Raw genomic sequence first — 25,318 nt, 5'->3', positions numbered from 1 at the left:
AGGCTGTGAAAACGGTCAACCCTATAGGTGTCATAAAATAATTTTAACCAATATAATATGAAGCCGGTTCCTCACTGAAGCAGAGACAAAAAATAGATTATTATTCGTCATCATTGATAAAATCTTTGATCAACTTCAACCTTAAAGAGCTTAATAAGCTTGGAAAACAATGAAGTAACACATGGGACTTTGAATCAAACATTTATTGTTCATTTGTGTTGGACATTTACACTTCTTACAAGGAGTAACCACCATTATCTTTACTAAAATATATTAATAGATCTGAGTGTATAAAGACATTTCGCACAGAGGAAAGACAGAACATAAAAAGATGCATTTAAAGACCCTGTAAGAAAAGCTCCCAGAGGCAAAAGAGGAATTTAACACCATCATATTGTCCACTAACTAAACCAAAATCGTCAGCCTAAATAAGCATTTGATAATTAAGGACGCCTAAATCCAATATTTATGTGCAAGCATTGAGTCTTTATGCTTTAACAAAATATCCAGGTTCTCCTTTGATAAAGGGACATTCAAGAGACGACTGCAGGTATAAATTACACTTGACGTGAGTTGCACACTCCTATACAAACTATACGTCTTTACAGGTATCATTCAATGCAGTAGTACAGTACTTTTCAAGGCCTCAGGGACAACTCTGTACTGTTGTGAAAAAAAGATGTTTTGCACACAAGAGGGACGCAGTCCTTCATGAAGGCAAAGCCAGAGGTATGTAAAACTTGGACAGCAACATATAGTGATTCCCAAGTTTCCTTATAGCCACACAACATAAATAGCACACAGTGTACGTAAAGAAAAATGTGATCTGTGATGAACACCAAAAACAGTGTGCAAAGTGGTTGTACAAAGCATGATGAAAAAACTGCTCATATACACGATATGCTGTCAATTTGTGATTATCAGTGGTTTGTGTTTCTAAAAGAGTCATTAATGCTCAATCGTCTAAAATCTTAATGCAGAAAAAATACTTTCACACAGCCTAAAAGTAAATTATTACCCTTTTTTGCTCTTGATTCTCTTGAAATAAAAACAGTTTGTATTGATGGCATCTGATGTACCTTTAAAAAAACAGGGTAAAGACAACGTTTCCCTTACAGGCATCAAGAGTCAAAAATCAGGCTTCTTGGCAAAAAATGTAAAACAAAGGTGAAGCAGAGGATTGTCAGCATATAACTTAAGGTCCAGGTTCTTGATCCAGCCAAACATCACAGAGTGGAGCCTTTTCCTCTTCTGCTCAGGCATCACTTAAACTGCAACATACAGATGAAAAGAGATAGATGAAGATCCACCAACAAGATAAGTCACACAATCAGATTGTATCCAGATTGAATTTTTGTAAGTCTTGACAGCAAAAACAAATGCATAAAAAGCAAATGCTGCAAATTGGACGTTAGACATATTGGACTGCTGAAATTAAGCTCCAGTCGAATTTCTACAGATGCATCTCAATCAAATTCGATTTCCAAGTGCCTTTGCATCACTTGAAACATGACATAAGTGATGGAGGTACTTCAGAGTAGCTAACCAAAAAAAAAATCCTCTGTCACAGAGTTTGTCTGGTGAGATTGAAGAGGTCAGCCGTCCGACTTGGAAGCGCAACTTTGTGGAAGAAGAGAGGATTACTCTTCCATCAGCGTCATCAGTAGAGCTAGTTATTGAGGTCCACCGCTTATGGAGCCATAAATGACCACCTTTAGCATAAATTGGGAAAATTGAGAAGCTTATTTTGGCAAATTAAAAATGGACAATATCTACCAGGTGAAAATCTGAGCAGCTGGCTGTTAGAGTTTCCTTTGGAACTAAAGAAGGCTAAATAAGACATTTTTTAGCTTGCTGTGCTAGCTACTTGTCAATCCCAAAGTAGCCAAACTCCAAAACATACCCTGCTTTATTGTCTATCTCACTCTAAATGGCCCTAATGAATTGTAATATTAAGACAATTCTGTATTGAAAAGGAGCTTCACTTTTTAGACCTGGGAGCTAAATCCACTTTTTGTATAAAGCCTAAGCACAGATATGCAATTGCTAAACTTGCAAAAAGCAGTATAGAAAGTCTGTCTTTAAGATCTGATTACAGAAACAACTCTGATTTGGTTGGCTGGCATTTGAAAAAGGCCTCATCTCTTCATTAACAACATGTAACCTTTTCTTCACAGCTCTTACCGGGGATTTGGATAATATGTTGGGTTTCTGGGCCAGCGCAGGTTTTTTCATGATAGCAGGCTTGCTGGGTTTTGGTGACATGTGGGCAGGATGGCCCATCGAGGAGGTGTCGCCGTTCCCCTCAGGGGCCTCCTCTACAGGAACTCCGGCCAACTCGTAGTGTTTCTTCCTCAGCTCGCCCAAACGCAGACGTTCGTTCTCCAAGCTGCTTTCTAACTCCAACACCTTCACCTGCAGGGGCGGGAAATAAACAGGCGGTTGTTTAAGTTAGAAAATGTTTCTGCTGCACCATTTTAATTTAACTGAATTTAATGACTTACACTGTTTCAAATGAGGTATACAGTATCAGAGTTCATGTTTTCAGTACGTAACCTTCAGAGTATAAAATCAGTTGCATGTATATTAGCAGGCAATCACTCTCACAACCATGTCTTACCTGTGACTCCATTTCTTCTTTTCTCAGCTTGATGAGGGACATCCCAGAGAAATCCATGGTATCTGCACAGGAAAACTGTTATTAGACAAATACTTGTCAGACTCTACAATGATCTACAACACAGATCAGATTGTACTCACCTTTTTCCTCCAGGTGCTCCTGGCCTGTCCTTGTTGAAGCCACAACGTTAGCTGCCATTTCATTCACCTTGCGAGAAGCCTGCTGAAGGACCGGCAGCTTCTTACTGTGGCGGTCTGCCTTCACCTGAGAGCAGAGAAGAGCTTCAGTGAGACCAGATGACACAGTCCAGACACTAAACCATTACATTAGCAACATTAGCAAGAAAATTGCTTAATAATTAAATGCCATTCAGCTAATTTGCCCTCAAATGAGGACAAATGAAAAATGTTTCAATTATAGTGTGTAAGATTTTGGCAATAAGTTAGCTACAATGTTGTCTATTTATATTGCTATGAAGTACCTAAAAGTTATTTATGAGTGTTTTTTGTGACAATTAGAATATTACCTTTGAGGCAGCAACCAGCTGTGCTGTGCTAGCAGCGATCTCGTGGGAGCAGACAATCAGCTCTTCATATTTGCCAGTGTGCAGCACCACCTTATCAGCAGACTCCCTGTAAGAAGCAGGTAAATAAATACCACTTCCATCCACTCCCATGGAAAGGACACAGCTCTGCACACAGACTAACGGCTGTGTCATTTTGAGTGACACTCAAACATCAATAAATCCTAACTACCCAATAAAGTCTGATACTCGTTTTTGATAATAGCCATGCAGCAACATCCTGTGTCGACCATTTATTATAGGAAGCATTACAATTAATTCAACAATATTTTTTCAAATGCTACAAGAAATACATTTAATGAAATAAGAATAGATAAGCTGCAATGTCTTGTATAACTTACACCATCTCTGTGGCTCCCCATCCCACAGCCTTGGCAGCAGAGATGAGTCCTTCAGTCCAGCGAGAGTTTCTGGCGTAGAACTCCTTAATTGATGCTGCACCCTGAAAAAGCAAAACAGGAGAACTGTTAGTCCTATTAGTTATTTTCTTCTTAATGGAGAAAAGCAGCTTCAAGTTTGATATCAGAAACAAAAGCTGTGAAACAAAACCAAGCTGCAGGTTTTGGACTGAAAATGAGAACAGTGTGACTCACCCTCCCTCCCTCGACAATCTCCTTCTGCAGGTCTGTGGACGCGATGATCAACATGCGGATGGCCTACACAAGAGTGGAAGATAAGAGGAGAGGAGCAAGAAATAAAAAACAAAACACGTTTATTAGGGTGTTATTTTAATCTAGCAGACAGACTGTAGGGTAAACTATGGGGAACAAAGTTTTTACGATGAACCAGATCAAGGCAGCGTACCTTCATCAGATCTGTGCAGCTGTAGAGGATTCTGTGACAGAGAGAGAAACATTTACACATTGATTTATAGGTTGTTGCCTGTTTCTTTATATATTGTTATAACTTAATAAATATTATGGTTAATTATGGTTATGGTTACACCCAGTCTGATTTCATTTGGACATTGATGGATGATGCATCTTATTAAGTTGTTGTTGGACTTATTTAGATATAAAAAAGTCTCAAAAATGAACAAACCTTTCGTTGACCTCCAGTTTTACTCCTGTTGTGTCCTTTCGGGCCTGATTCATCATTTCCTAAATACAGAAGAACACGACAATCATCAGTTACAATAGACACACAAAACATATTAGCACATCATACAAAAGCAAGTGTGCAGCACTTACGTCAATTCTGCGGACGGCCTCCTCGATAGCTGCTGATGTTGCAGCCATTTCTTTATCGACCAGATCTCCTAGCTCATCCTGACGAACGTCCATGCCTTTTGGCCGCAGCTCCTAGAAATAACAAGAGTAACAATGATGAGTAACAAGAAAAAAAAACGATGAGAAAAATACTAGTGAACAATGTGGGGAAGGACTTTAAGCGCAAAAGTTAGTCTTGACAGAAAAGCAAGATTTGTTCAAACAAAACCACAAATTATCAGTATGTTTACAAAAATATCACAAAAAAACAATAAGATTCCTTCTTATTAAAGAGGGCGGCCAAAATGGTTAGTAGTGTATTAGTAATCCAACACCCACTGACCGTGAGTCAAAGCCGGAGGCAAACTCGCAATTTATTTTTGGCCTTCTTGAGATAAATTTAAAGATTTTTTTCCAGTTTTTAAATCAATGTGAGGCCAACTTTTCATCAGTGGGTTTTTGATTGCGGACAGATGGTTATGTCACCGTCCCAGAATCAAGTTGTTGTAGAAATAAATAGTACGATGCGGCATCTGCTGCCGCTAACCTACATTAGGTTAATGCACAATGTGCAGACTTCAGAGATGTTTACCACAGCCGGGTAGCAGAGCAGGACAGATGGTGCACATAATGGAGTGGATGAGACAATGTAACATTTGTAATCATACTTTTATCTAACAGTTATGGTCCGCAGCAGCAAAATCTTTTATACAGATTCCCTCCTTCATATCTCAAAAGCTAAAGCAAGTACAGGCCCTGGTTTTCAAAGTGCATTGCATAAGAATTGAATGCAAATTTCCAGCGTTTCTCACCTGTCCCAAGTGCAGGATCTTCTGAACAACTACGCGGATGGAGGCTGGGTCTGCCCTCTGGAGGGAGGTCTTGGACTTCAGATCGTTGAAGAACTGCAGACTCTGAGTGGCACAGCCTCTGCAGTTCTCCGTCAGCTCTGCGTGGGAAAAAAAAAAAGTGATCAGCTATGAGCCATAATGCTGCATTCATTTAACAGTGACACTCAAAACTGCCCAAATGCTGCTTGAAGTATTTGTAGTTGGAAATTGAAACTGAAAATATCAGTACATATAAAGATGACATGTGGCTTAAAATTGGATTTATGGTCGAAGACATAATCACAAAAATAACTCCAAGTATAACTGCTTTAATGCCAGTGAAGTAATGTGAGATAATTCTTACTGTCTGCATGGTCAGTGGGCGCCATGTGTGCAGTGGCACTGCCGTTGATGATTGTATCCGCAGCCAAGTGGGAGAACTGGGTCAGAGCCCGGAGCAGCCCTCCAGCATCTGGTTAAAAGAGCAAACAGTAAGTGTGCATTATTCTACAATAAAAAGCACCACAAACTGTCAGGAGGTCAGCAGGATCATGTGGAAGTAAAAGCAGAGCAAACTTACCCCTCATGTTACCCAGATAATCTGCATGACCCTTTTTCACATTGTCTATGGAGCCCAGTGTGGCCTCCGCTCGACTTACGAGGTAATCTGTGTTTGGAGGACAAACAGAGGATTGAAAAAAAACATCAGCTTGTCTCCAGAATAAACACAATACTGTCGAAGGAGAAAGCCTATGGTCTTGTTCCTTTAGATGTATCACTTATTACCATTATTTTATATTAATCTCTTCAGTTTATGCCTGTTGTTTAAAGATAGAGTCGCGCTCTGACCTGGAGAGCTGGTGCATCGTACATGGAGCGGATCATCCAGCTTAGCGACAGCATCCTGGATGATGTTTTCAGCCTCTGTGATTGTTCCCTGCAGCAGAGCAAACTGCTCCTCCAGGAGCTTCTGCTTCAGCTGTTCCTCCTGACTCGACTACATGCATACAAACACAGATACACACATTGACATACATAAAATAGATTTGTTTATTTTTGTAGCAGACCTTCTTATGAAACCCATCTTTACACTGGACAGATGAATGGGACATAACGTTGACACATCTTGCGCCCACTGCAGTCCTAAATACAGTTTCATCAAGATTTACAGTTGGTCTAAACTCATGTATTTTTCTTATCAAGGTGCAATGAATACAGTAGAGAGCAGGGAGTCCAGACTAAAGATTTGCACATTGCTTCATGCAAATGTATCTATACTTTACTTATGTACTACCCTTAAATGGACGATGACCATGTTACAACTGTAGAAATTTTATGTTAAAAAAATGGACCATCTATGGAGGTAGAGCTACAAATCTCTTCTATTTATTTTCGTGTTCATGTGCGACACAGTGAAGCGAGGACACACGCTCCAGATTACAATGCAGCACACTTCTCCTGCAGAATTTAGCCTCTGACTGAGTTGTGTTTTGCAGAGTGTCGTTTCCCTTTTCATCTATCTTTGTATGAAATATTGAAAAACTGTGCTTCAAGTGTTTACTTTTTCATCTATTCTAAACTGTGGAATCAGATAGTAGAGCATGAGTCACAGCATGTTTTCTGAAATGCCTTATGAACTAGCTGTGCTTCATACTTTAACTTTAATAAGGTGTACACTTTGCTCTAGTATCAACTGCACATTATAATATGACTATAATGGAAACCTCTCCATCTTAATTTAACTGACTGGGAGTAATTCATGTAAACAAAGTCATCCTGCAGGAAAAGCAATGTTTTTTCTTTTTCTTAAGCCGACCAACTTCTGAACTTCAGAAATTCTGCTGAACACAACTAAACGTATATATTGGAGCCTGTGCTGTTCACACTGCTGAGCTCGGCTCAACCGTCCTGACTGACCTTCTCCTGCAGTTTGCCCTGCAGCTCTCCCAGCTCCCTGCTGCTCCTCTCTCGCTCCTGCTGAAGCGACGACTGCTGCACCTGCGCGGCCTGCCGCAGAGACGACAACTCTGCCTCCTTCTCGCTCACAGATCGCATCAGACGCTCCTTCTCTGCCTGCAGAGCCGTCATAGAGCTGTTCACTTGCTCCGAAGACTGGCAGAGACAGAGAGAAACACAGAGAGAGGGAGCGAGAGAGAAAGACACATAGAGAGAGAGAGAGAGAGAGAGAGCAATGAGGGAAGCCAGACGAGGCAGATGGCTGTGAGTGTTAGAAAGAAAGTCCATCCGGAAATGTGTGAAGTGCCTCAAGCCTCCAAAAACAGGGCTGGGGAACACTCTGAATGATGGTGAATTCACTACACATCATCAAGGTCGTTACTGCATAGTGATGATACAGGTGCACACTCACCTTCTCGCTGCTCTGCAGAGTCGCCTTGATGCGCATCACTTCTGCCATCTTTTCATCCAACTCTCTCCTCAGCTTCTCCATTTCAAACTTCTGCTCTTCCAACTTCATAGAAAACGAAACACCATCATTTACGCACATCTACACTGCTAGCTTTAGACTTTTTAACGTTTTTTTTAAAAGGAAAATGTAATTCCTCCAACCTTCATGTCAGCTTCCTGTTTTATTCGATCCACCTCAAACGACAGCTGCTGCTTGGTCCTCTCCACTTCATCCTGGGTCTGCTGAGTAGCTGACAGCATCCTCACAGTGTCTGCACTCTGTCAGCACATTAACACGGTGAGTGTTACAAAGCACAGCCAGGTGATGGCATGTAATTAATAACTATAAGCTCTGGACTGGTCTGCAGTGTGTCTGTACCTTCCTCAGAAGCTCAGCATGACTGGACACCAGCTCTGTGTGCTTCTCCTTCAGCTTGTTGTACCGCTGCTCGGTGGCCTGCGCTCGCTCTGCACAGCAAACAGAGATGACAGCGTTACAGTATGCACCCGACCATATTTTGTCCATGTAAATGTAAGAGTGTGTGCGTTGACTGTATGTCTTACTATCTGCTTCGATGAAGGTGGACTGTAAGCCCTCATGTTCAGCGTTTCGTCGACGTGTAGCCTCCAGCTCCATGCGCAGTTGTTCATTTTCCACGAGAGCGCGTTGTTTTTGTGCACGCTGTTCTTCCAGCTCTGCCTCCAGACTGTTGATCTGGGACTTCAGCTGTGTGATGTAGCGCTGAGCCTTTAGCACGGGAAAGAGAGGTGTGCACATGAGGGATAATCTACTGCAGTTTGTGTGCTGCTCCCAGGCTCTGCAATAGTATCCCGTGTCACTTTTAGTGTTATTTCTAGTGTCTCCCTGCTTTTTACTCTGGTTTTTACGCACTTCTTCTTACTTCCTGTTTTTTTTTTACTTGATTCTGATGTTATCATCAGTTATTATAAGTGTTATTTTTATTGTATCACAATATAGGTTACTGATTTTTATTGTATTATTTCTTTAGTCATGATACTAGATTCTAAACAGTCTGTATAAACTGTAAAGCTCTAAGCAAAAAGCTCTGTTTTTGCAATCTCCACCAGCTTGTCTCTTAGTCAAGTCCAAATCCTATCTCCCAATCTTTTTACTTTAGCCTGTTTTCACAAGAAAAAAACAAGTAAAGGCAGAGAGAGAAAAAAGTTTTTAAAAAAGCTTGCAAGCTGGAATTTATGACGTCAAAACCGTCAACTGGACACCCTCGTCTCGTTCAGAGGCTACTTGCCACATTCCACATGTCAGGAGCAGCATTTTCATCCACCCAACACATGACCCAGATTCCTGTGCACATAGATAATGATGCCCTCTACTCTCACACCTCCTCCTTGTACACACTAAAAAGTCCTCAGCACCAGGTGACCCACCCCCGTCAGTCCTTACCTCTGCTTTGACTCTCTCCAGCTCGGCTCTCAACAGCTCGAGGTCCCGCTTCAGGCTGTCAATCTGGAGATCCCTGCCAGACAGGAAACACACAGTCACGGTGTGCTGGAACAGACGGCATGCTGAATGCAAATAGTCTGATCGACAATCACAAGTTACAGTGAAGAACACCCTGGCTCACCGGTCATCGAAGCCGCCATTTGGAGGTCCAAACGTCTGATCAAAAATGTCCAGTTGCTGAGAAAATAAAATAATGATTGCACAACTTCATTATACCACTGTATGAGTACGATTGTTTGTGCATTCATCTGTGTCATATGTGTCTCACCTGAGGCTGTGCCTGTATGCTGGATGTCGACATGTCGCTGACCTCGATGAGCGGCTCGGGGTCGTCATCGTCGTCGTCTTGTTGCTCTGGTTCATCCTCGTCAGGGATCACCACCACCGGCTTCACGTGTTTGGCCAGTGAGGCTGCGTGCAGGAAGTTAGGAGGAGACTGAGAGGAGACAGGGAAAAGCTGGTCAAACCTTGAACAGTGTGTTATTATGTTGAAATATAGGAGATTATTTATGGTGTTGTTTGCAGCTGACAGGCGCAGATTTATGTTTATGTTTAAGTCTTTGACATTCAAGATGGAGGCTGTGACTCAGCACTAAAGTCATCCCTCCTCTCCCCATCCCTCTGTGCTCTTACATCAGGCAGCTTTGGGATCTGGATCAGTCTCTTGAAGTACATCATGTCTCTGGCTCTGTTGAAGAAGGTCTTAAGGCTGTGGGACAGAGGACAAAAAGTTATTTAACAAATGATGCCCAAAATACGGCATGTGCAATGTAGACTCATGCCTCAGTTATGCTTTACTTTTATTATATCACCCTAGTCATAATTTCTAAACTTCTTATGAATGGCTTACATGTGACATACGAGGCATTTGATAAAAAACAATTCAACACATCACAAAGGGTGGGGGATGGGAGCCGGTTAAAGGCACATTTGCATCTGTTGTAAGTGCTTCAGTGGCTGGGTGAGGCCGGATGAAGTGGCACACTTCCTTCAGTAATAAAATGATTCTCTCTGCTTTGATGCATTCATTCACTGAGTCGTCGCCCTCAGGCGTGCATGAACCTACCTGTGGAACTGGTCATGGAAACGATCACGGTGTCCTTGTAAGGTGTCAGCAGGGAGACCTGACATCAACGACAAATAGTTTGTATTAGGCAATGCTTGTAGAGGCATCTCCCATAATATTAAGACAATTGCCTGGACTATAGCCACAGTTTATTTATTTTTTTCCTCATGGAACATGACAACAAAAAATGACCCCATACTTTCTGGGCTTAAATGCACTTTAATGAGTACTGTTCTTACAGGCATGCAGCTTGAACAGCAGCTTGACAGTGAAGTGGTAGAGGTGACTGCAGTCCTGGATAACCTGGATGAGAGGAGCCAGCCGACACTGGCCTGATGTGAGGGTGGAGATGGCGATGGACGTGTTGAGCTGTCGGATCACTGGCAAAGACGGATCAGAGACAGGATTATAGTACATGTTAAGTTTCCCTGAATGATGCATGTGTCTACTTCATATTGCCGGTATTGTTGGCTAAATAAACTTTAGACTCTTCGATTGAGTAAATCACAGTTGCAGACATTAAGTTCTTTTGTTGCATGAACACCTAGCTGACTGGTGAGAGGGTAACAGTGCATACTTTCTGACACAAGCAAACATTGTGATGAGGATTGTGCGCTAATTATCCCAAATTATTACATGAGAGTTCATCTAGGGTAAAAGTACAAGTACACTCCTTTCATAGTACAGCTTCAAAATTCCCTTATGGTAATGAAATGTGATCTTGGCCTCCACCCTTCAGGCCTGGGAGAAGCATACCATCACAGTTAAACTGAAGGAAATCAGCTAAATGTCCTCTAATTGCAGGCATTTCCTCATCAGTTCAAACACATGAAGGCAAAACAGGAAAACATGACAACACTAGGCCAAGGCTAGTTTATGCGAAAACAGGCAGGACCAGAGTTACTAACAATAATGTTCCTGTAAAGCGCTCCTGGCTTTTGTACATAAATAGATAATGTCAGCGGGCAGCAGCCCTCGACTGTAGCTCAAGTTTCTCCTCCTTGTAAGAGCCGGATAGGGGAAAAGGTGGGAGGAGTTCTGTTTTCACCTGTCTCTGCCAGCCGCAGCTCTGCGTCCAAGTAATCGAACACCTCCACTGTGAGCTGGAACCTGCAGGAGAGAAGGTGATACCTTTGTTAGACAGAAAAGAGGCCCCGCTGAGAGACAATGAAGATGTGATGCTGTGACATTACACAAACGGCAGGGCTTGTCTGACTTTTATATCTGGATGTTAGCTGCTGTGGCTATTTAAGGCTAAAGTGATAATAAAAAACGTCTCCTACTGCAGCATTTGGACACTCACACATTATTAATGTCTGTTCCTGCAGTGCGCTCCAGGACTTCATCTGTGACCTCCAGGTTCGGTGGGATTTCTGAGTGCTGCAGAGGGACATTTTTAGAGGTTTAGAGACTATTTCTATTTACAATGTGAAGCTTTTTGCTGAATCATCCATTATGTTTACATTATGTATACATTGTTAACATACCATTTAACAGAGGATGCTCTTACCTTAACATGAAACTCCATTTTTGTGCAGAGCAGCTTGGTATAGATTGCCACCAGCTGTCCGTATTTGTCATGGAGGTTGCTCTATAAAAACACAGGGGCGGACAAGCAACAATAAGTCGGTCGAAGCTTTCTTTTCTGATACTAGACAGAGATTATAACCGCAGTCTCTTTGAAACTATTTTTAATGTATTTTAATTCAAACATTTCAACAAAGAAGTTTTTAAAAAAGACACAAAGACTCACCCATAGTTTCCCAATCTCAACTAGAGAACTGTGGTGTCTCATGCAGTCTTGTAGGACCTGTAAAGGTGAAATCTTGAATTAGTGACTCGAGTTTTTAAGAATAAGAGCCACTTTGTTTCATCTTACAATCACTGCATACTCATAATATCTCCCTGGTAACAAAGATAGCAAAAGGCAATAAGTGAGGGGATCTTGCTCACATTGCGGTGTCCGTCCCGCAGGACTTTGTGCAGCACATGGCAGAACTTCCAGCTCAGGATGGAGCTGCCGGCCAGGGGGAGGCCCAGAGCGTAGGACCAGAAGGTGTATGCTCCCTTCTCCCTGTGAGTCCCAAGGATGATTCCTGTTGTTGTGTCGTTAAGGAACAGCAATAATGGTTGCAATGACAGCTATGTTTCCAGGTATTAAACCAGTTGTTTTCCTCTTTCATAGTAAGCCCAACATGTACTTAAACACTTAAAGTAATAGACTTCAAAAAGCTGTGTTGATGGTAGTTTAGAGATTAGATTGTCTTTTAAAGGATACGTCGTGCATGTTTCTCCTTCACAGGCGTCTCAGCAGAGTTGATGGCTTTGCTGATGCTGCTCAGCTGTAAGGAGAGAAGAAGAGAGGAGAGGAGGTTATATTGGGTCTTGTACATCTTACTTTTCCACCCACACAGTTATTAGTTTTAGGGCTTTTAATAGACGTAACAACAAATATGAGAAGGTAAATAAAGAGCAGGAGTCAAACAGGCGATAACTGAAGCTGCACTGCGATGCCAGGAATGAATCAGAGACACAATGACTCTGTACATACAGACTTCTCAGCTCTCACTTTATGGTTAGCCTGATTTTCACAGACCAAAAGCAATCAGTAATTCAGGATACACACGTGTGTGGTCTTTAGCTTTGTGTCTTGTCTTCTCGGAGAGCTCAGGTCAAAGAGACAAATCAAAAGTTAACATCTTCAACAATCCTCCTGATAATGAGCCTGAGAGGGAGCGATTGTCACAGGAAGCACAAGACACAGCTAGCACTCTACAACCTGCTCAGCAGGTAAAACAGGTGTCACTGAAAAGGAGCAGGAAGGGAGTGACAGAAAAACACACAGAGCCTGGATGTACACACTGCTGATGTGTGTCCACGGGGACACCCACCGATTTCAATAAACCTCAGGTGCCTTACAGGTGTAAAGCAATATGCGTGGTACGGTCATGTATGTTTTCATGGTTATTCCCTTTCACATTACACCCTTCCATTGGGAAAGCTGTTCTCTGTTTGAGACTCTGTTTAAGGGCTGTCAAGCAAAACAGTGAATCCAGCTTCAGGGCTGCTGTCTTTTTACCGACTGTGCACTAGAAACCCTTTGGGAGTTTCGAGGTTATTTCTGCATGAATAGACTTAGCAGGGATTTTTTTAAAGTTACTCTTCTTGATTATCTGTGTTTCCTGACGTTCTTGTAGCACACATAATTTCTCACTTTGGAGCATCAATATAAAAAAAAGACGGTCTAGGTACTGTTTCATGGAACATCTTCACTCACACAAATTTGTTTTACAGAACATTGATATAGAGCAACCATTGAGCCCATAATGCCCCACAAAAGCTGTGTTCAGGGCTGTGATTTGCACAAAGAAAACATGAACAAAGCTTAAAAAATTAGATGGGATTATGTGCTATATGTTAGGTGATGTGCAGAGCAGTTTACTAATCCACAGACCTTTGGAAATGGCAGCAAGTACTGAAAATATAAAAGCCCCTAAAGTTTCCCTTTCTGCTCCTTCCGGCCTTTAACGTCAGTTTGAGTTATGTACTAAAAAGTCACGCTGTAAGTCACATCATAAGGAATGTAAAGCAGTTTATCAGTTTTTTTTTCCAAAATCCAAGATATAAACAATGATGCTGCCTTTTTAGCTCCTACAAGAGAGATTTGGATCCTCGACTCACTAAACACACAACAATTACATAATGATCAAAGCTGAAGCTAGACGGCACAATTACCCCGGACTACTGTGACCCCACCCACAGCTCTCTCAGGCTTAAAAACTGTGCTGCGCGTCGCCTAAGGTCACAATTGGGTGCTATGTTTTGTATGAAGGAAGTGTGTGAAAATATTTGGGCAGATAATAACTTTTACTCTACTGTCCTTTGTCCTACTGAGGTGTTGAAATCGACTAGTCCTGCCAGTTTTTTGAGCGCAGTTTTACAGAACAATGACAGTTTAGAAAATCATGAAAAAAATCAACCCATAATCTTCCGCCATGATTTTTTAAGGGAAATATTCTGCAATGTTTGACAAACTCTTCAATTCTGAACCAAAGTAGGAAAAATAAGACACAAATGTAGTACTGATTAATATCTACATGTCCTTTATGTCTCCTTTTAAACATATCTGTTGAGACCCGTTGTATTTGTATTATTTTAGCAATCCAGCTTCACCATGACCGTATTACATAACAGACTAATCCAGCATACAGTCAAGCATTACAGCAGCAACATCCTCAATCTCAGCCTCTTGTTTATAACAGTAAGTATCTTCCTGCATAAACCGTGCAACCCTAATATGTAGCAGAAGTAAATTACAGAATAAGACCCTGGTTCTTTGGTCTCAACCTCAAACAAAGGATTAGCATCGATGTCACATCTTTGTTTGAAACATAATCACATATCAGTAGCAGAGGCTGCTAATCCCACCAAACCCGGTAAAGCCTCTTTAATTCATTACAAAAACCTGGGAGGTACCACCCCACAATCTCTCACAGAAACACATCCACATACTTAAACATACATGGCCACACAACAAAGCACAGAAGGGCTACTGTGAGAGAGGGGTTCACAGCGAGAGAGGGGTGCTTTGGTTATTGGGAGACTCCCCCCGCGTGCTTCTGACGCAAATGAAGCGCTCGTCGCTCGTTTACTCAGGGCGAGTGCAGCGGGCGAGCATGGAGGCCCGTGTGACAATGAGGGGTTTGTTTTGGGGAGGAAGGCCGACAGCTGGGAGAGAAGATTGGGTTGGATGGGGGCCGCACTCTGGCACACAGAGGCTGGCACTGAGGCCTTGACAGATGGCCGCTGAGCAGGGAGGCTGCAGGGAGACTCTCATAGTACATTCAGGATGCCTGTCAGTCAGAGTGCAGGGATAGAGTGAGGAGGAGGAGGACAGAGAGGAGGTGGACATCGATGGCTGGACATGAGGTGGAGGTGACTAAATACTGCTGATATTAGCTGTATTGCAAACGACAGCCGATGTCAGTGTTACTCTAACATGCCTTTGCTCATGGCTACTTCAGGAGAGACATATTTAGACAGCAGCCATTTTCCTCTAGGGGTGGGAAAGTCAAATTCATTTACAATGTAGTACTGCAGTTTTGGAGGTTTTCAACGCGTACAAATTTAAGAGACTGACATTGTTATAATTTTCAATGCTTCAAAGATCATTAACCGACAACTGACATTGAAAATCCTGAGGGGCCTCACACAATATGTTAAGTTAAACAACACATTTTATAACTCATGTTAGCATCCACCACTTCCTAGCTAACTTAATTGTTAGCTAGCTAACGTTAACGTTAACTAGGAATTCATGCCTTTCCTATCCTATTGTATAACACTATCAAACGGTAATATTAGCTGGGAAGTGATTCACTGCTAATTTGTTGTCCTGCAGTAGCTAATGAGTTATCAATAGATTAAAACATGTAGTTTTATCTTGAAATATAGCCCAATGTGCCTCTGGATTTTCACATTCGTTGTCTGTTCAGTTTCTGATCAATGAAGAAGCTGTGAAATGTCATAATTTCCCACAATTATATTAGACTTACGATTCTGAAACAGTATTTAAGCTAGCCACCCTAACCATGACATCAGAGGAAATATGTGTGAATATGCTGCAAATAACAATAGTTTTATAGATCAGTTAATCTTATTCTTTTCTGAATTGATTGTTTGGCGTATTAATCATCGACAAACTGTGAAAACCATCATTTGTCAGAGATCACAGTGACTTAACAGGACAAAACAGTAATGGTATCCAGCCATCAGTGGCAACTATATTTTCACTTTAGGGACAGTAAAACGTGTAACCAAAATAATATTGTTATAAAATTTGTTACATGAGAGATATTTGAAACTTTCTGTTGGGGTGTTGGGCAGAACAAGACAACACTACACGTGTTGGTGCGCTATCTCCCATGTGCAAAGGCATCTCATTTAGAGACGATGGCAAAGCAAATCAAGCTGTTTGACTGTAGAGTTCAACAAACCTATCAACGTCAAAAACGAATGTGTGAATTAAGTCAGTTGACAAAGAACCAGATGAACTTGATAGAAAACACAAGTCAGATTTCTGAAGTCGAAGTGTCCAAGCAAATTAATACAGCAAAGCAGGTACAACATACACTTTGTTAAGTGACACATCGAACCTAAACTTTCTTTTATGTTCAGTTTTCATAATGAAGCAAACATATAGCTGCATAGGATCTCGAAAAATATAAATTCAAAGTGACAAAAAATGGCAACCAACTTATCAGGTCCGGCAATTACAAGCTGAGGCCTTTTAAAAGTTTTCCATCGAATATTATTTTGTCCACACAACCAATCAACTGATTGTTACAGCTTCAATTACTAGTCTCCTTGTAAAACTATTATTTTACTTCCACTGTACCTGAGGAAACTCTGTAATGCTCTGCTATTCACTATGAAGCTCCACATCAACCTACACACAGGTCACAAACACACACACACACACACACACACACACACACAGATACCATCTCCTTTATGCCATGGTCAATGGTTAGTCAGATCGAATCCAAAGTTTTTACTAACAGAGAATTTCCTCCGAAGCTTTCCAGACATGCTGACAGTCGTCCGTGTGGCAGCCCGACAGGTTAGCACTGCATCTGGTTCAAGCTTGAGTAAATCCCCGAGCAGCAGAGAGGAGAAGTGAGAGGGAGGGAAAGCCTGGACTAATCCCCCAGGCCCGCCATAAGGTCCACTGCCAGCTAGCATTACTGTAGCCACACACTCACACCACAGTCTGCATCGCTACCTCTCTGCTTACCTTCGTCATCTCCGCCTTCCAGCGGCATCGTCACGTGCTTTGAATTTCCTCGTTCCACAAAGTGTGTGAAAGTCAAAGCATCAATGCTACACCTGAGCTGCTCCTCGCTGGACATAATACACAGAGACAAGAGCACTTATGGCAGCTCCTTATCAGCTTAATTCAACAGACTGCTGCAGGGGATCTGGCTGACAAGGACACAAACAGACTTAACCACAGCTCTCACACACATAAGGTGAGGGCAGCTATATGTAGCACTAATAGGAATACAAACAACTCACCTGACAAATATAATTAATCAGTGAAAGAGTCGATGCAAAGTGAGTGAGTGACTGTATTTTCAGTGGATTTAGGAGAAGTTATTTAAATGCTTTCAATCACAACTTTTCAATGTAATATTCCTTCTAAGATCAGACATTTTTACAGGGTTATTTTAGTATTTTATTAATCTGTCTTTTTTTGTTGCTCCCTCCTCAACAACAGCCTCCCACATCAACCAGAGCAATAAATCTAAAACCGACGAGCCCACGCGGGACACCTTGTAGTGTTCTCCCTCTGCACTCTGTGTGACCACAAATAAAACCTCAACAAAATGAAATATTTATAGAAAGCACTTTTCTAGCGCAGAAACCACAGCCAGCGTTCCTCCAACTTTCTGTAATGTTTGAATATCTCGGATTTACTGACATTTTCACTAGTAGAAAGAAATATATCTGTCACCAGATTACAAATACAGACTGAAATATGTGGCGACTTAGATCCTTGTAGCCACAGACAAATGTGGCAAAAACTATGGTACAAACTAATGGTGGGACAATATATCGATACAGCAATATATCGTCGTCCTGACTCGTGTGATACAATTATTGATAGGCTGCCCCGAATTTCGATGTTTTAATTTACAAATATATGGAGCTCTAAACAGATTTCCCTCACTTTGTCACTACTTCATGACTCCTCATGTTGGCACTTATGACATGAATGAGGGTAATGTGAATAGAAATTAATTGTTACAATGTTACAATTTAATTTAGCAGAGGCTTTTGCCCAAAGCGACTTACATCTGAGAGTTGATACAACACAAGCAACGATCAAGACAGGAGGGAACAACGTCAGTAAGTGCCAACAAACTGCTTCAAGTGCGATCGGACACTGGTGCCGACAGGCAAGTCATCATCAACAACATCAACAAGGTCAATATACAGTCATCGTCATCATCATCATCATGAATATCTTAATCAACATCAACATCAACAACTTCATCAATGTCAACACATTAATAGCATCGATATCATTAAGTTTGGAGGTGTTAATGAAAGAGCTGGGTCTTTAGCTTCTTCTTAAAGGTGCAAAGGGACTCTGCGGACCGAGTGGAGTTTGGTAACTCATTCCACCACCAAGGGACTACAGAGGAGAAGAGTCTAGTTAATTGGTCGAAGAAGAAGTTAATGAGATATCGTGATGTATCATTATATGATTGTCTTGCAATGAATCACTTATCGCAGAATCGCTGTATTGTGATATTATCGTTATTGTGCGTCGTGTATCGAATCATTACCTTGCAATTCCTACGAAAGATCAGCAGACATGCATCCATACATTATATTTACTCTGTTTATTTCTGGTCATTTTCTCGAGATCTCAACTTATTTTTCTCGTTTTCTCAGAAAAGCAAAGCTGGTTTTCCCATTATAACAGCTTAATTTGGCCCATTATCTCGCGATAACAAAGCTTGTTTTCTCGTGACAACGGGAAAATTGTCCGCCGATCTAGAAAACTAAACAACAGGCTGGTCACTGTGATATTAAAGACCACGGCATGCCACGCTGCCATTGCCCACACGAATGAGGGCCTGTTCATGTTTATTCTCTGCTTTTTACAACTCTGGGGATACGAGTTATGATCATCTGATGTTATGGTGGCGCCGTCTCGTAATCACATGATAATGTGATAAATAAGTGGAGATCTCAAGAAAACGACCAGAAATACCTCGTAATCACGGGAAAACGGAGTAAATATAATGTATGGACGCATGTCCGCTAAGGGCTTCCGTAAATTCCCACCCCTAACACAAACCCTCATGTTAAATAAGATACAGGTTTTTTTGTTTCTTGTAAGCTTAGTCTCAATCAAAGAAAACAAGGTTAAGTTTTCAAATTTGTCAACACAGTCTGAATCTAATCAAGTATGGATGACATCCATTGACTTGCTGCACAGATCGAGGTCATGTCTCATTATAAGGTTATGTCTCACTTTTATGTCTAATTAAATTATGAATTTAGGAAAATATTCAACAAATGATTAACTGTTCTCTAGCTGCCACATTTCTTTCGGGCCAATTGGCAGAGCTTGTCAGTTAGCTTGTGATTCACATGATGTTCATAATTATGAGCCGTTATACAAGCCAGCGTACAGAGCATGTGCACAAGAGCACAGATACAGTATCATGGTTATGCTGTTCTTTAGACTTTCTTTGTGGTCTATTTTCAGTGAAAATAAAAGGAGAACATGGGCATATGTTTTGTAAATAATGCATAAGAATTTCATGTGAACTTTGAACTGTTGTACTGCTCTTTACTTGTCTTTAAAACAGATGTAACCATGAGCGTTGAGTGCAGCATTTAGCAGAGAGAAAAATAAAGGACTCAAATCTTTGCATAGAAACACTTTGACAGAAATGATTAAAAAGGTGATGTTAGCCTGAATCCCTTTTTATTTGTTGACAAAGCGCTGACACAAGATCTCACTATAAAAACACAAGACCTCACTTAACACAACAGGCATTATATTAGAGAGTAAAACAATCATCACCAAAGTGCTTCTAATTCTCTCTCTTTACTCCCACTCAGTAGCTCTCTGTGTTTACCCTCTGGTACTCCCATCCCCCTTCACTCTCTCATGGGCGCTCACTCAGGCAACGGGAGCGAGGGAAAGCAAACACCACACACACACACACACAAACACACAGGACGCTGTGTGAGACATTTCACCTTGGTACCGAAGTCGACATAAAGAGCAGGAATGCAGGAGAGGAGTTTCAGTCAGTGTGCTGGATGAATCAGCAGGACTAAGAAACTACAGGAAATATTAATCTAATATAAAGAAGAAACAAACAGCAGCCTTTTACGCATTGATATAAACAATTAAAAGAATAACTATTTATTCATTAGCTGCATTATTTGCCCTTTTAATCAATTCAATTTCTTAGTCAGTACAATGTACAGAGGTCAATAGGTCAGTCTCCAAATCTACTGAAGCACTTGTGTTCAGATGTGGCAAAAATACACATATTCTTTTTTTAAAGTAGAAGTACAGATAGTCATTTTTGGGATACTATTAAGCATAATTCAAACTTCAAACAGTTGAATGGGAACCGTCTTGCTGCTCTAATCAGCTCTAGTGCTTCACTATAATTTAAATGGCTACTAGTTCTCCTGCTGGTCACAGTTACCACATTTACTTGACACGTCTTCTGCATGTGGAGTTTCACTATTTTGTTTTCTCATTTTGATACGTCTTTTGCGGTGTCTTCAACATAACGTGTCCTGTGTGTGATAAGCATTGACAGATGCAAGAAATCATCCTTTCTCTGACTTATTGATCCATCCATTTAGGTTGAAATCGATCTCAATGTGGAGAAGGCTGTATGCAATTCACTATATTCACACAGCTGCCTATTTCCTCTGATGTGCTCATGTCGGGAAGCTTAAATTCTGTTATAATGTCCAACTGCTGTGTTTTAGGTTGTAAGCCATATAAACGTAGTCAAATTTTACATATTTAATAATTCTAGTGCTTCCTAATCCATCAGCAAGAAAAAAGACAATCAATAGTGAAAATCTGAAGGGATATTTGGCCATTTCAAGTTAAAACAACATATGTGACACATTATTAGCTACTTTTAGGCTGATAGTATTCACCAGCATCCCATGTGACTGTTTGACAATGAAACACTTTACAATAGGAGAGGCGTAAATTCCTAGCTAAGAGTAATGTTAGCTAACATTTGGTTGAATGCTTAAGTTTGCTGTTGCGACTTAACACAACTAGTACCTACTTGTTCTGATGAAGACTGCTGAGTCGAAATGTGTTGACTTGACCTATCCATGATTAAATAAAGGATTTTTATTCAACATCAGCGTGCCTCAAATGCCTGTTGACTGCCTCTCCACACCTAGGATTTATTTACGGTCAGATAGCTGGACAGTCATTTTTCTTTGTTTCTATTCACAACTAGTACCTAATTAATTTACTTATCTATTTCACTTTTTTTTCCCCCAGCTGCTGATATTTCAAAATAGTACAACATATTTGAGAACGTATTAGGTAACAACTGCTTGGTCAAAAGAGCTAATGTTAGCATTCAACCAAAACCTAGCTAAAGTTAACGATAGCTTACAAACATTAGGCTACAGTTAACAAGAAAATTTATTATCCCATAACAATATTAAACTTGTGAAATACGTTGATTTAACTTGAAATATGCTCCATTTCTTCTCTATCCGTTGTCTTTTCAGTTGCAAGGATTTGTTTTGGATAAGCAACCTTGAACCCTCAGAGCGATGTCACAGAAAGATGGCTGCTGATTTAATATGGTCAATTACAGATAATAAAATACTCAATAAATTCCCCTAAAATACATTAAAGCCTAAGCAACAATTCTGTATTGTAAATGTAAAAAGTAGAAAGTACAGATATATGACCTGAAATGGTTAAGTAAAAACTTGAGTACAGCAATTATTAGTAGAATATGTTGTTATTTCCCACCTCTTCTTGTAGTGAAATGCTAATTATGAGACTGTACAATAATGTTTTTGCTATAATGTTAGACAATAGCCAATCAGACGTCAGGATTCTTCCTCATATACTGCCCACTTAATTTGCATGTTACCCAGTGCATCCATCCAGCTGAGCACACTGCACCGGTCAGTCAGTCATATTGAGAAGAACAACCGCTAAAAAGCAGCCTACTAGTTAATCTGCATACTGGATATGCTTAGAATTTGAAACAACACTTGTTCTTCACACACAACATGCCTTGATGAACATTTGTCACACAGCATGGAAACTATTGAGTCAACAATTACGAGTTCTGAAACCAAAACTGTGCCTACATGCTGCCATTTTGGGTTCTAGTCAATAAACATGCTGGGATCAATGGGACTGGGTGGAAGAAATTGATGACATAACTACATATAATTTATTCTGGGGTTTTTTTTTCTCAAATGAAAGGGACAGATAAGCAGCCTAAGCAGGAAAAGCTCAGCCCTCTTTAGATAAGAAAATACTGAAAGTGCGGTAAGTCTGAACTCCCAGGCAGCTGTTTAACAGTTTGTTTAGTTACTCAACCTAGTTTGAGTCTCGTGTTTCCAAGTCAAACTGGGGTGTGTGCTTCACTTGAAACAGGAGCTCCGTGACCTGCTTGTTCATCATCAACATATTCAAGCATTGACTCAACAAAACAGTCTATATTAAAGTACGTTCTCATGTATGATGGTCGTAAGGACCGTGGGTTTCTTGGCAGGAGACTGCAGAAAGGAATCAGCCAGAAACCACAAAGCACCTGTTGTATAACCCCGATTTCTTCAGTGCACATATTCAAAAGAAACTGGATCAGATTGGTTGTTCTCCTCAAGGGTAATATATCAACATTAAAGCTATTAAATGTTTTATTTTCAACAATGAGGCTGTTACAATAGAAAAAGAAATGCCTGTAAGGGAGGTTAAGGTGGCCAAACAGGAAGGACTTGATCAGCATGGCACCAATGGACACACTTCAGTGAGGATTGAAATGTGTGGTCAGACACTATGAACTACAAAATGATTAAGACCGAATTTAACATTTGAGTAGACGATGCTCTCTGAGAAAGCGCATGCCTCTGAAACTTTATTTTGAAGTGAACTATTTTATTTTGAAATATAATGCTTATTGTAGGTTTCAAATTGCCTTATTAGATTTGTCCAAGTAAAAGTTTAGGATTATCATCAATAGTGTTTCAGATATAGGCTACGCAGACACACAGCAGTGCATGTAAAGCCTCGTGCGACAGCTGGCTTTTAATTTGAAAATGTTCACAAACTGCGGACGCCTTGAGGACATTTAAGTCACACGTTAAACATTAAATTCCCAATTCAATTAGTCAGGTGGAAATGTGGCCTATGCGGTAGGCTACACAGTGGCCACCAAACACACACACACAAACACACAGTCACACAGCAAAGCCACAGCAGGCCTGAATAAAGCTTCCCACTCCACAGTGTTCATTAAATGTGTTAAATTTTACCTGCTGCTTGTCAAAATGCTCCCTCTCCGCTCCCAGGCTGGCCTCGGTCCGCCTGCTTTTCACCCGTGTGGGCACCTGTCTTATACTGTTCATTCTCGAGTTTTCACAATGACAATGGAAAAAAAGAACCACCACAACGTCCAGTAAATATTAGAGTTTTCTTCTATCTCCAGCCCAGGCTCTGTGTGTGTGAAGCATCTCCAGAGTGCGGCTTCATGACTGCTGGAGAGGCATCGCGGCTGAAGGAGGAAGAGCTAATGCAAGTGAGCGTGTTTGCGCTGCGTTACGTGGACGGATCCTCCCCCAAGGTGGAGAAAATCATCATCATCATTATCATCATCGGGTCATCCGCCGAAAATGCTCCCACACGGATGTCAGTTTTTCCAGCTACATCTAAAATGTCAAGTGTTGTAAAACCAGCTCTGTCATTATTCTAACATCGCGCTATGAGTGTTTCGGTGTTTTTTTGGTCTACCCTCCAGCCTGGCTGAGAGCAGTGACGTCACTTCAAAGAAATCAAAACCCATGAGGATTATTTCAGAGTCTTTTAATCCAGAGATTGCATCTGCTTTTACAATAACAACCGAGCAGTGATGACAAAGTCTGAACCAGGAAATGAAGCTCAGATTAAAATCCGAGGATGAGCTACATTTGGCTGGACTGCTGCCTGTGACACAAGGAAACATGGACCAGATCATTACCTACTTTTTTTTGTACTTCAAACGCAATATATAATTGAGTATATCTAATACAAACAGTGTTAGATCATTAAAGATAATCCAGTAATGATTAAATATATTTAAATTATAGCTTAATCATAATTAAATGGGCCTGTTAGGCAATAATGCTGATATGTGCTAAATTGACAATGTTCAAAATGCTTGATTAAGTCTTGTAGGATCATTAAGGGACTACAAACCCCAGTGTCCATTATACTTTAATGACAAATGTACCCAGCACATTTTCCTCACATTGACTTGCAGCTAATTTATTAGGTCCACAGCTTTAAAAAGGCAGCAGTGCACGAGTCACTAGAGTTAATCTGCTGCGCTATATTTAATAAAAGACATAATAACATATGTTTGCTCAGTACAGCTTATTTGTGTGCATCTGTAAGTAACCTGCCACTCATATCCTTCTTAAAAGCAGAATTGTTTTTTACCATGAGGTGCCTTGTCCTATGCTTTACTCAACGTTACTCCACTTGTCTGACAAACCGTATGACCAGAGGTATGTGGAAGAGCCTGTTTGTGTGTCTCAATCACTGCTTCCTTCATCTGCTACCATTTCACCGCTTTCACAGCCAAAACTTTCAGAAACAAATCAGTTCAAACTGTCAAGATGCAAAGTAACCGGACGAACATTTGAAAAATGGACCTCACAAATTGTTCCATTAGATTTTTCCTTCATGCTGCATGTGTTAAATCTCAAAGCTATCAGTTATTTCCCCCCGTTGCAGCTCAGGTGCAGTACTCCAGCTCCTCACCAGGAGAACAGTATTACAGCAGACTGCAATAAGTAAACGAACACAAGTTTTAGGCTCCGTCTGCATTTTGTCCCCTTCAAGGTTGTAAGACCGGAATAGCATGTGTGTTGCAGCGGGTGGAGCAGACACCATGATGTTTTGTTCCTGAGTATGCAGGTGAAAGAAACACGAGGGCGGACGGGACAACAGGAGCAGGGAACAAAAGGACGTGTTTGCCCTGCAGGCCGGACTGGCTCTTTCACATTTTTCTGCACTGCAACACAGCACACACACATTCTCTAGTCTATGAAACAACCAACTCACATCCAAAACACTGACATGTGAAATGATAGTGCGTCATGTAATGATGCTATGACTGATAGGTCATCTGAGAATAGTTCATTGTACAGTTGCTTTTGTCCCACAACTCCCACACGCCATCTTCTTCACCCCCTACGTCGAGCCCTTTTAGAAAACATTACTCTATAACACGTTTAGAACTGATCTCTCTTCTCTGAACTTATTTCTTATCAAATTTAGCCCTTTGACAACTTCCCATATGGTGACTTTAAGATGA

General features: G+C 40.9%; 1 protein-coding gene across 1 annotated transcript; it reads right to left on the bottom strand.

Moving 5' to 3' along the window:
* Positions 1-184: 184 nt before the first annotated feature.
* Positions 185-23,515, bottom strand: hip1rb (huntingtin interacting protein 1 related b). Its single transcript, XM_069682524.1, has 32 exons — positions 23,277-23,515; positions 12,475-12,538; positions 12,150-12,292; positions 11,950-12,006; positions 11,707-11,787; positions 11,500-11,576; positions 11,245-11,306; positions 10,436-10,576; positions 10,197-10,254; positions 9,764-9,839; positions 9,399-9,566; positions 9,252-9,307; positions 9,071-9,143; positions 8,212-8,395; positions 8,027-8,115; positions 7,810-7,926; positions 7,610-7,711; positions 7,159-7,353; positions 6,091-6,238; positions 5,822-5,908; positions 5,606-5,713; positions 5,224-5,360; positions 4,394-4,504; positions 4,245-4,303; positions 4,008-4,038; positions 3,797-3,859; positions 3,545-3,645; positions 3,147-3,252; positions 2,761-2,884; positions 2,621-2,682; positions 2,185-2,415; positions 185-1,271 (listed from the first exon to the last, which is right to left on the bottom strand). The coding sequence occupies exons 1-32, from the start codon at positions 23,367-23,369 to the stop codon at positions 1,263-1,265; spliced, it is 3,213 nt and encodes a 1,070-aa protein (XP_069538625.1). The 5' UTR covers positions 23,370-23,515; the 3' UTR covers positions 185-1,262.
* Between the last annotated feature and the right edge of the window lie 1,803 nt (positions 23,516-25,318).

This window comes from Semicossyphus pulcher, unplaced genomic scaffold (assembly GCF_022749685.1).
Source record: "Semicossyphus pulcher isolate SPU_LCO1_2020_fin unplaced genomic scaffold, fSemPul1.0.p SCAF_6, whole genome shotgun sequence".
NCBI lineage: Eukaryota > Metazoa > Chordata > Actinopteri > Labriformes > Labridae > Semicossyphus > Semicossyphus pulcher.
Note: the sequence above shows the minus strand (reverse complement) of the source record. Positions and strands in the feature narration are given on the sequence as shown.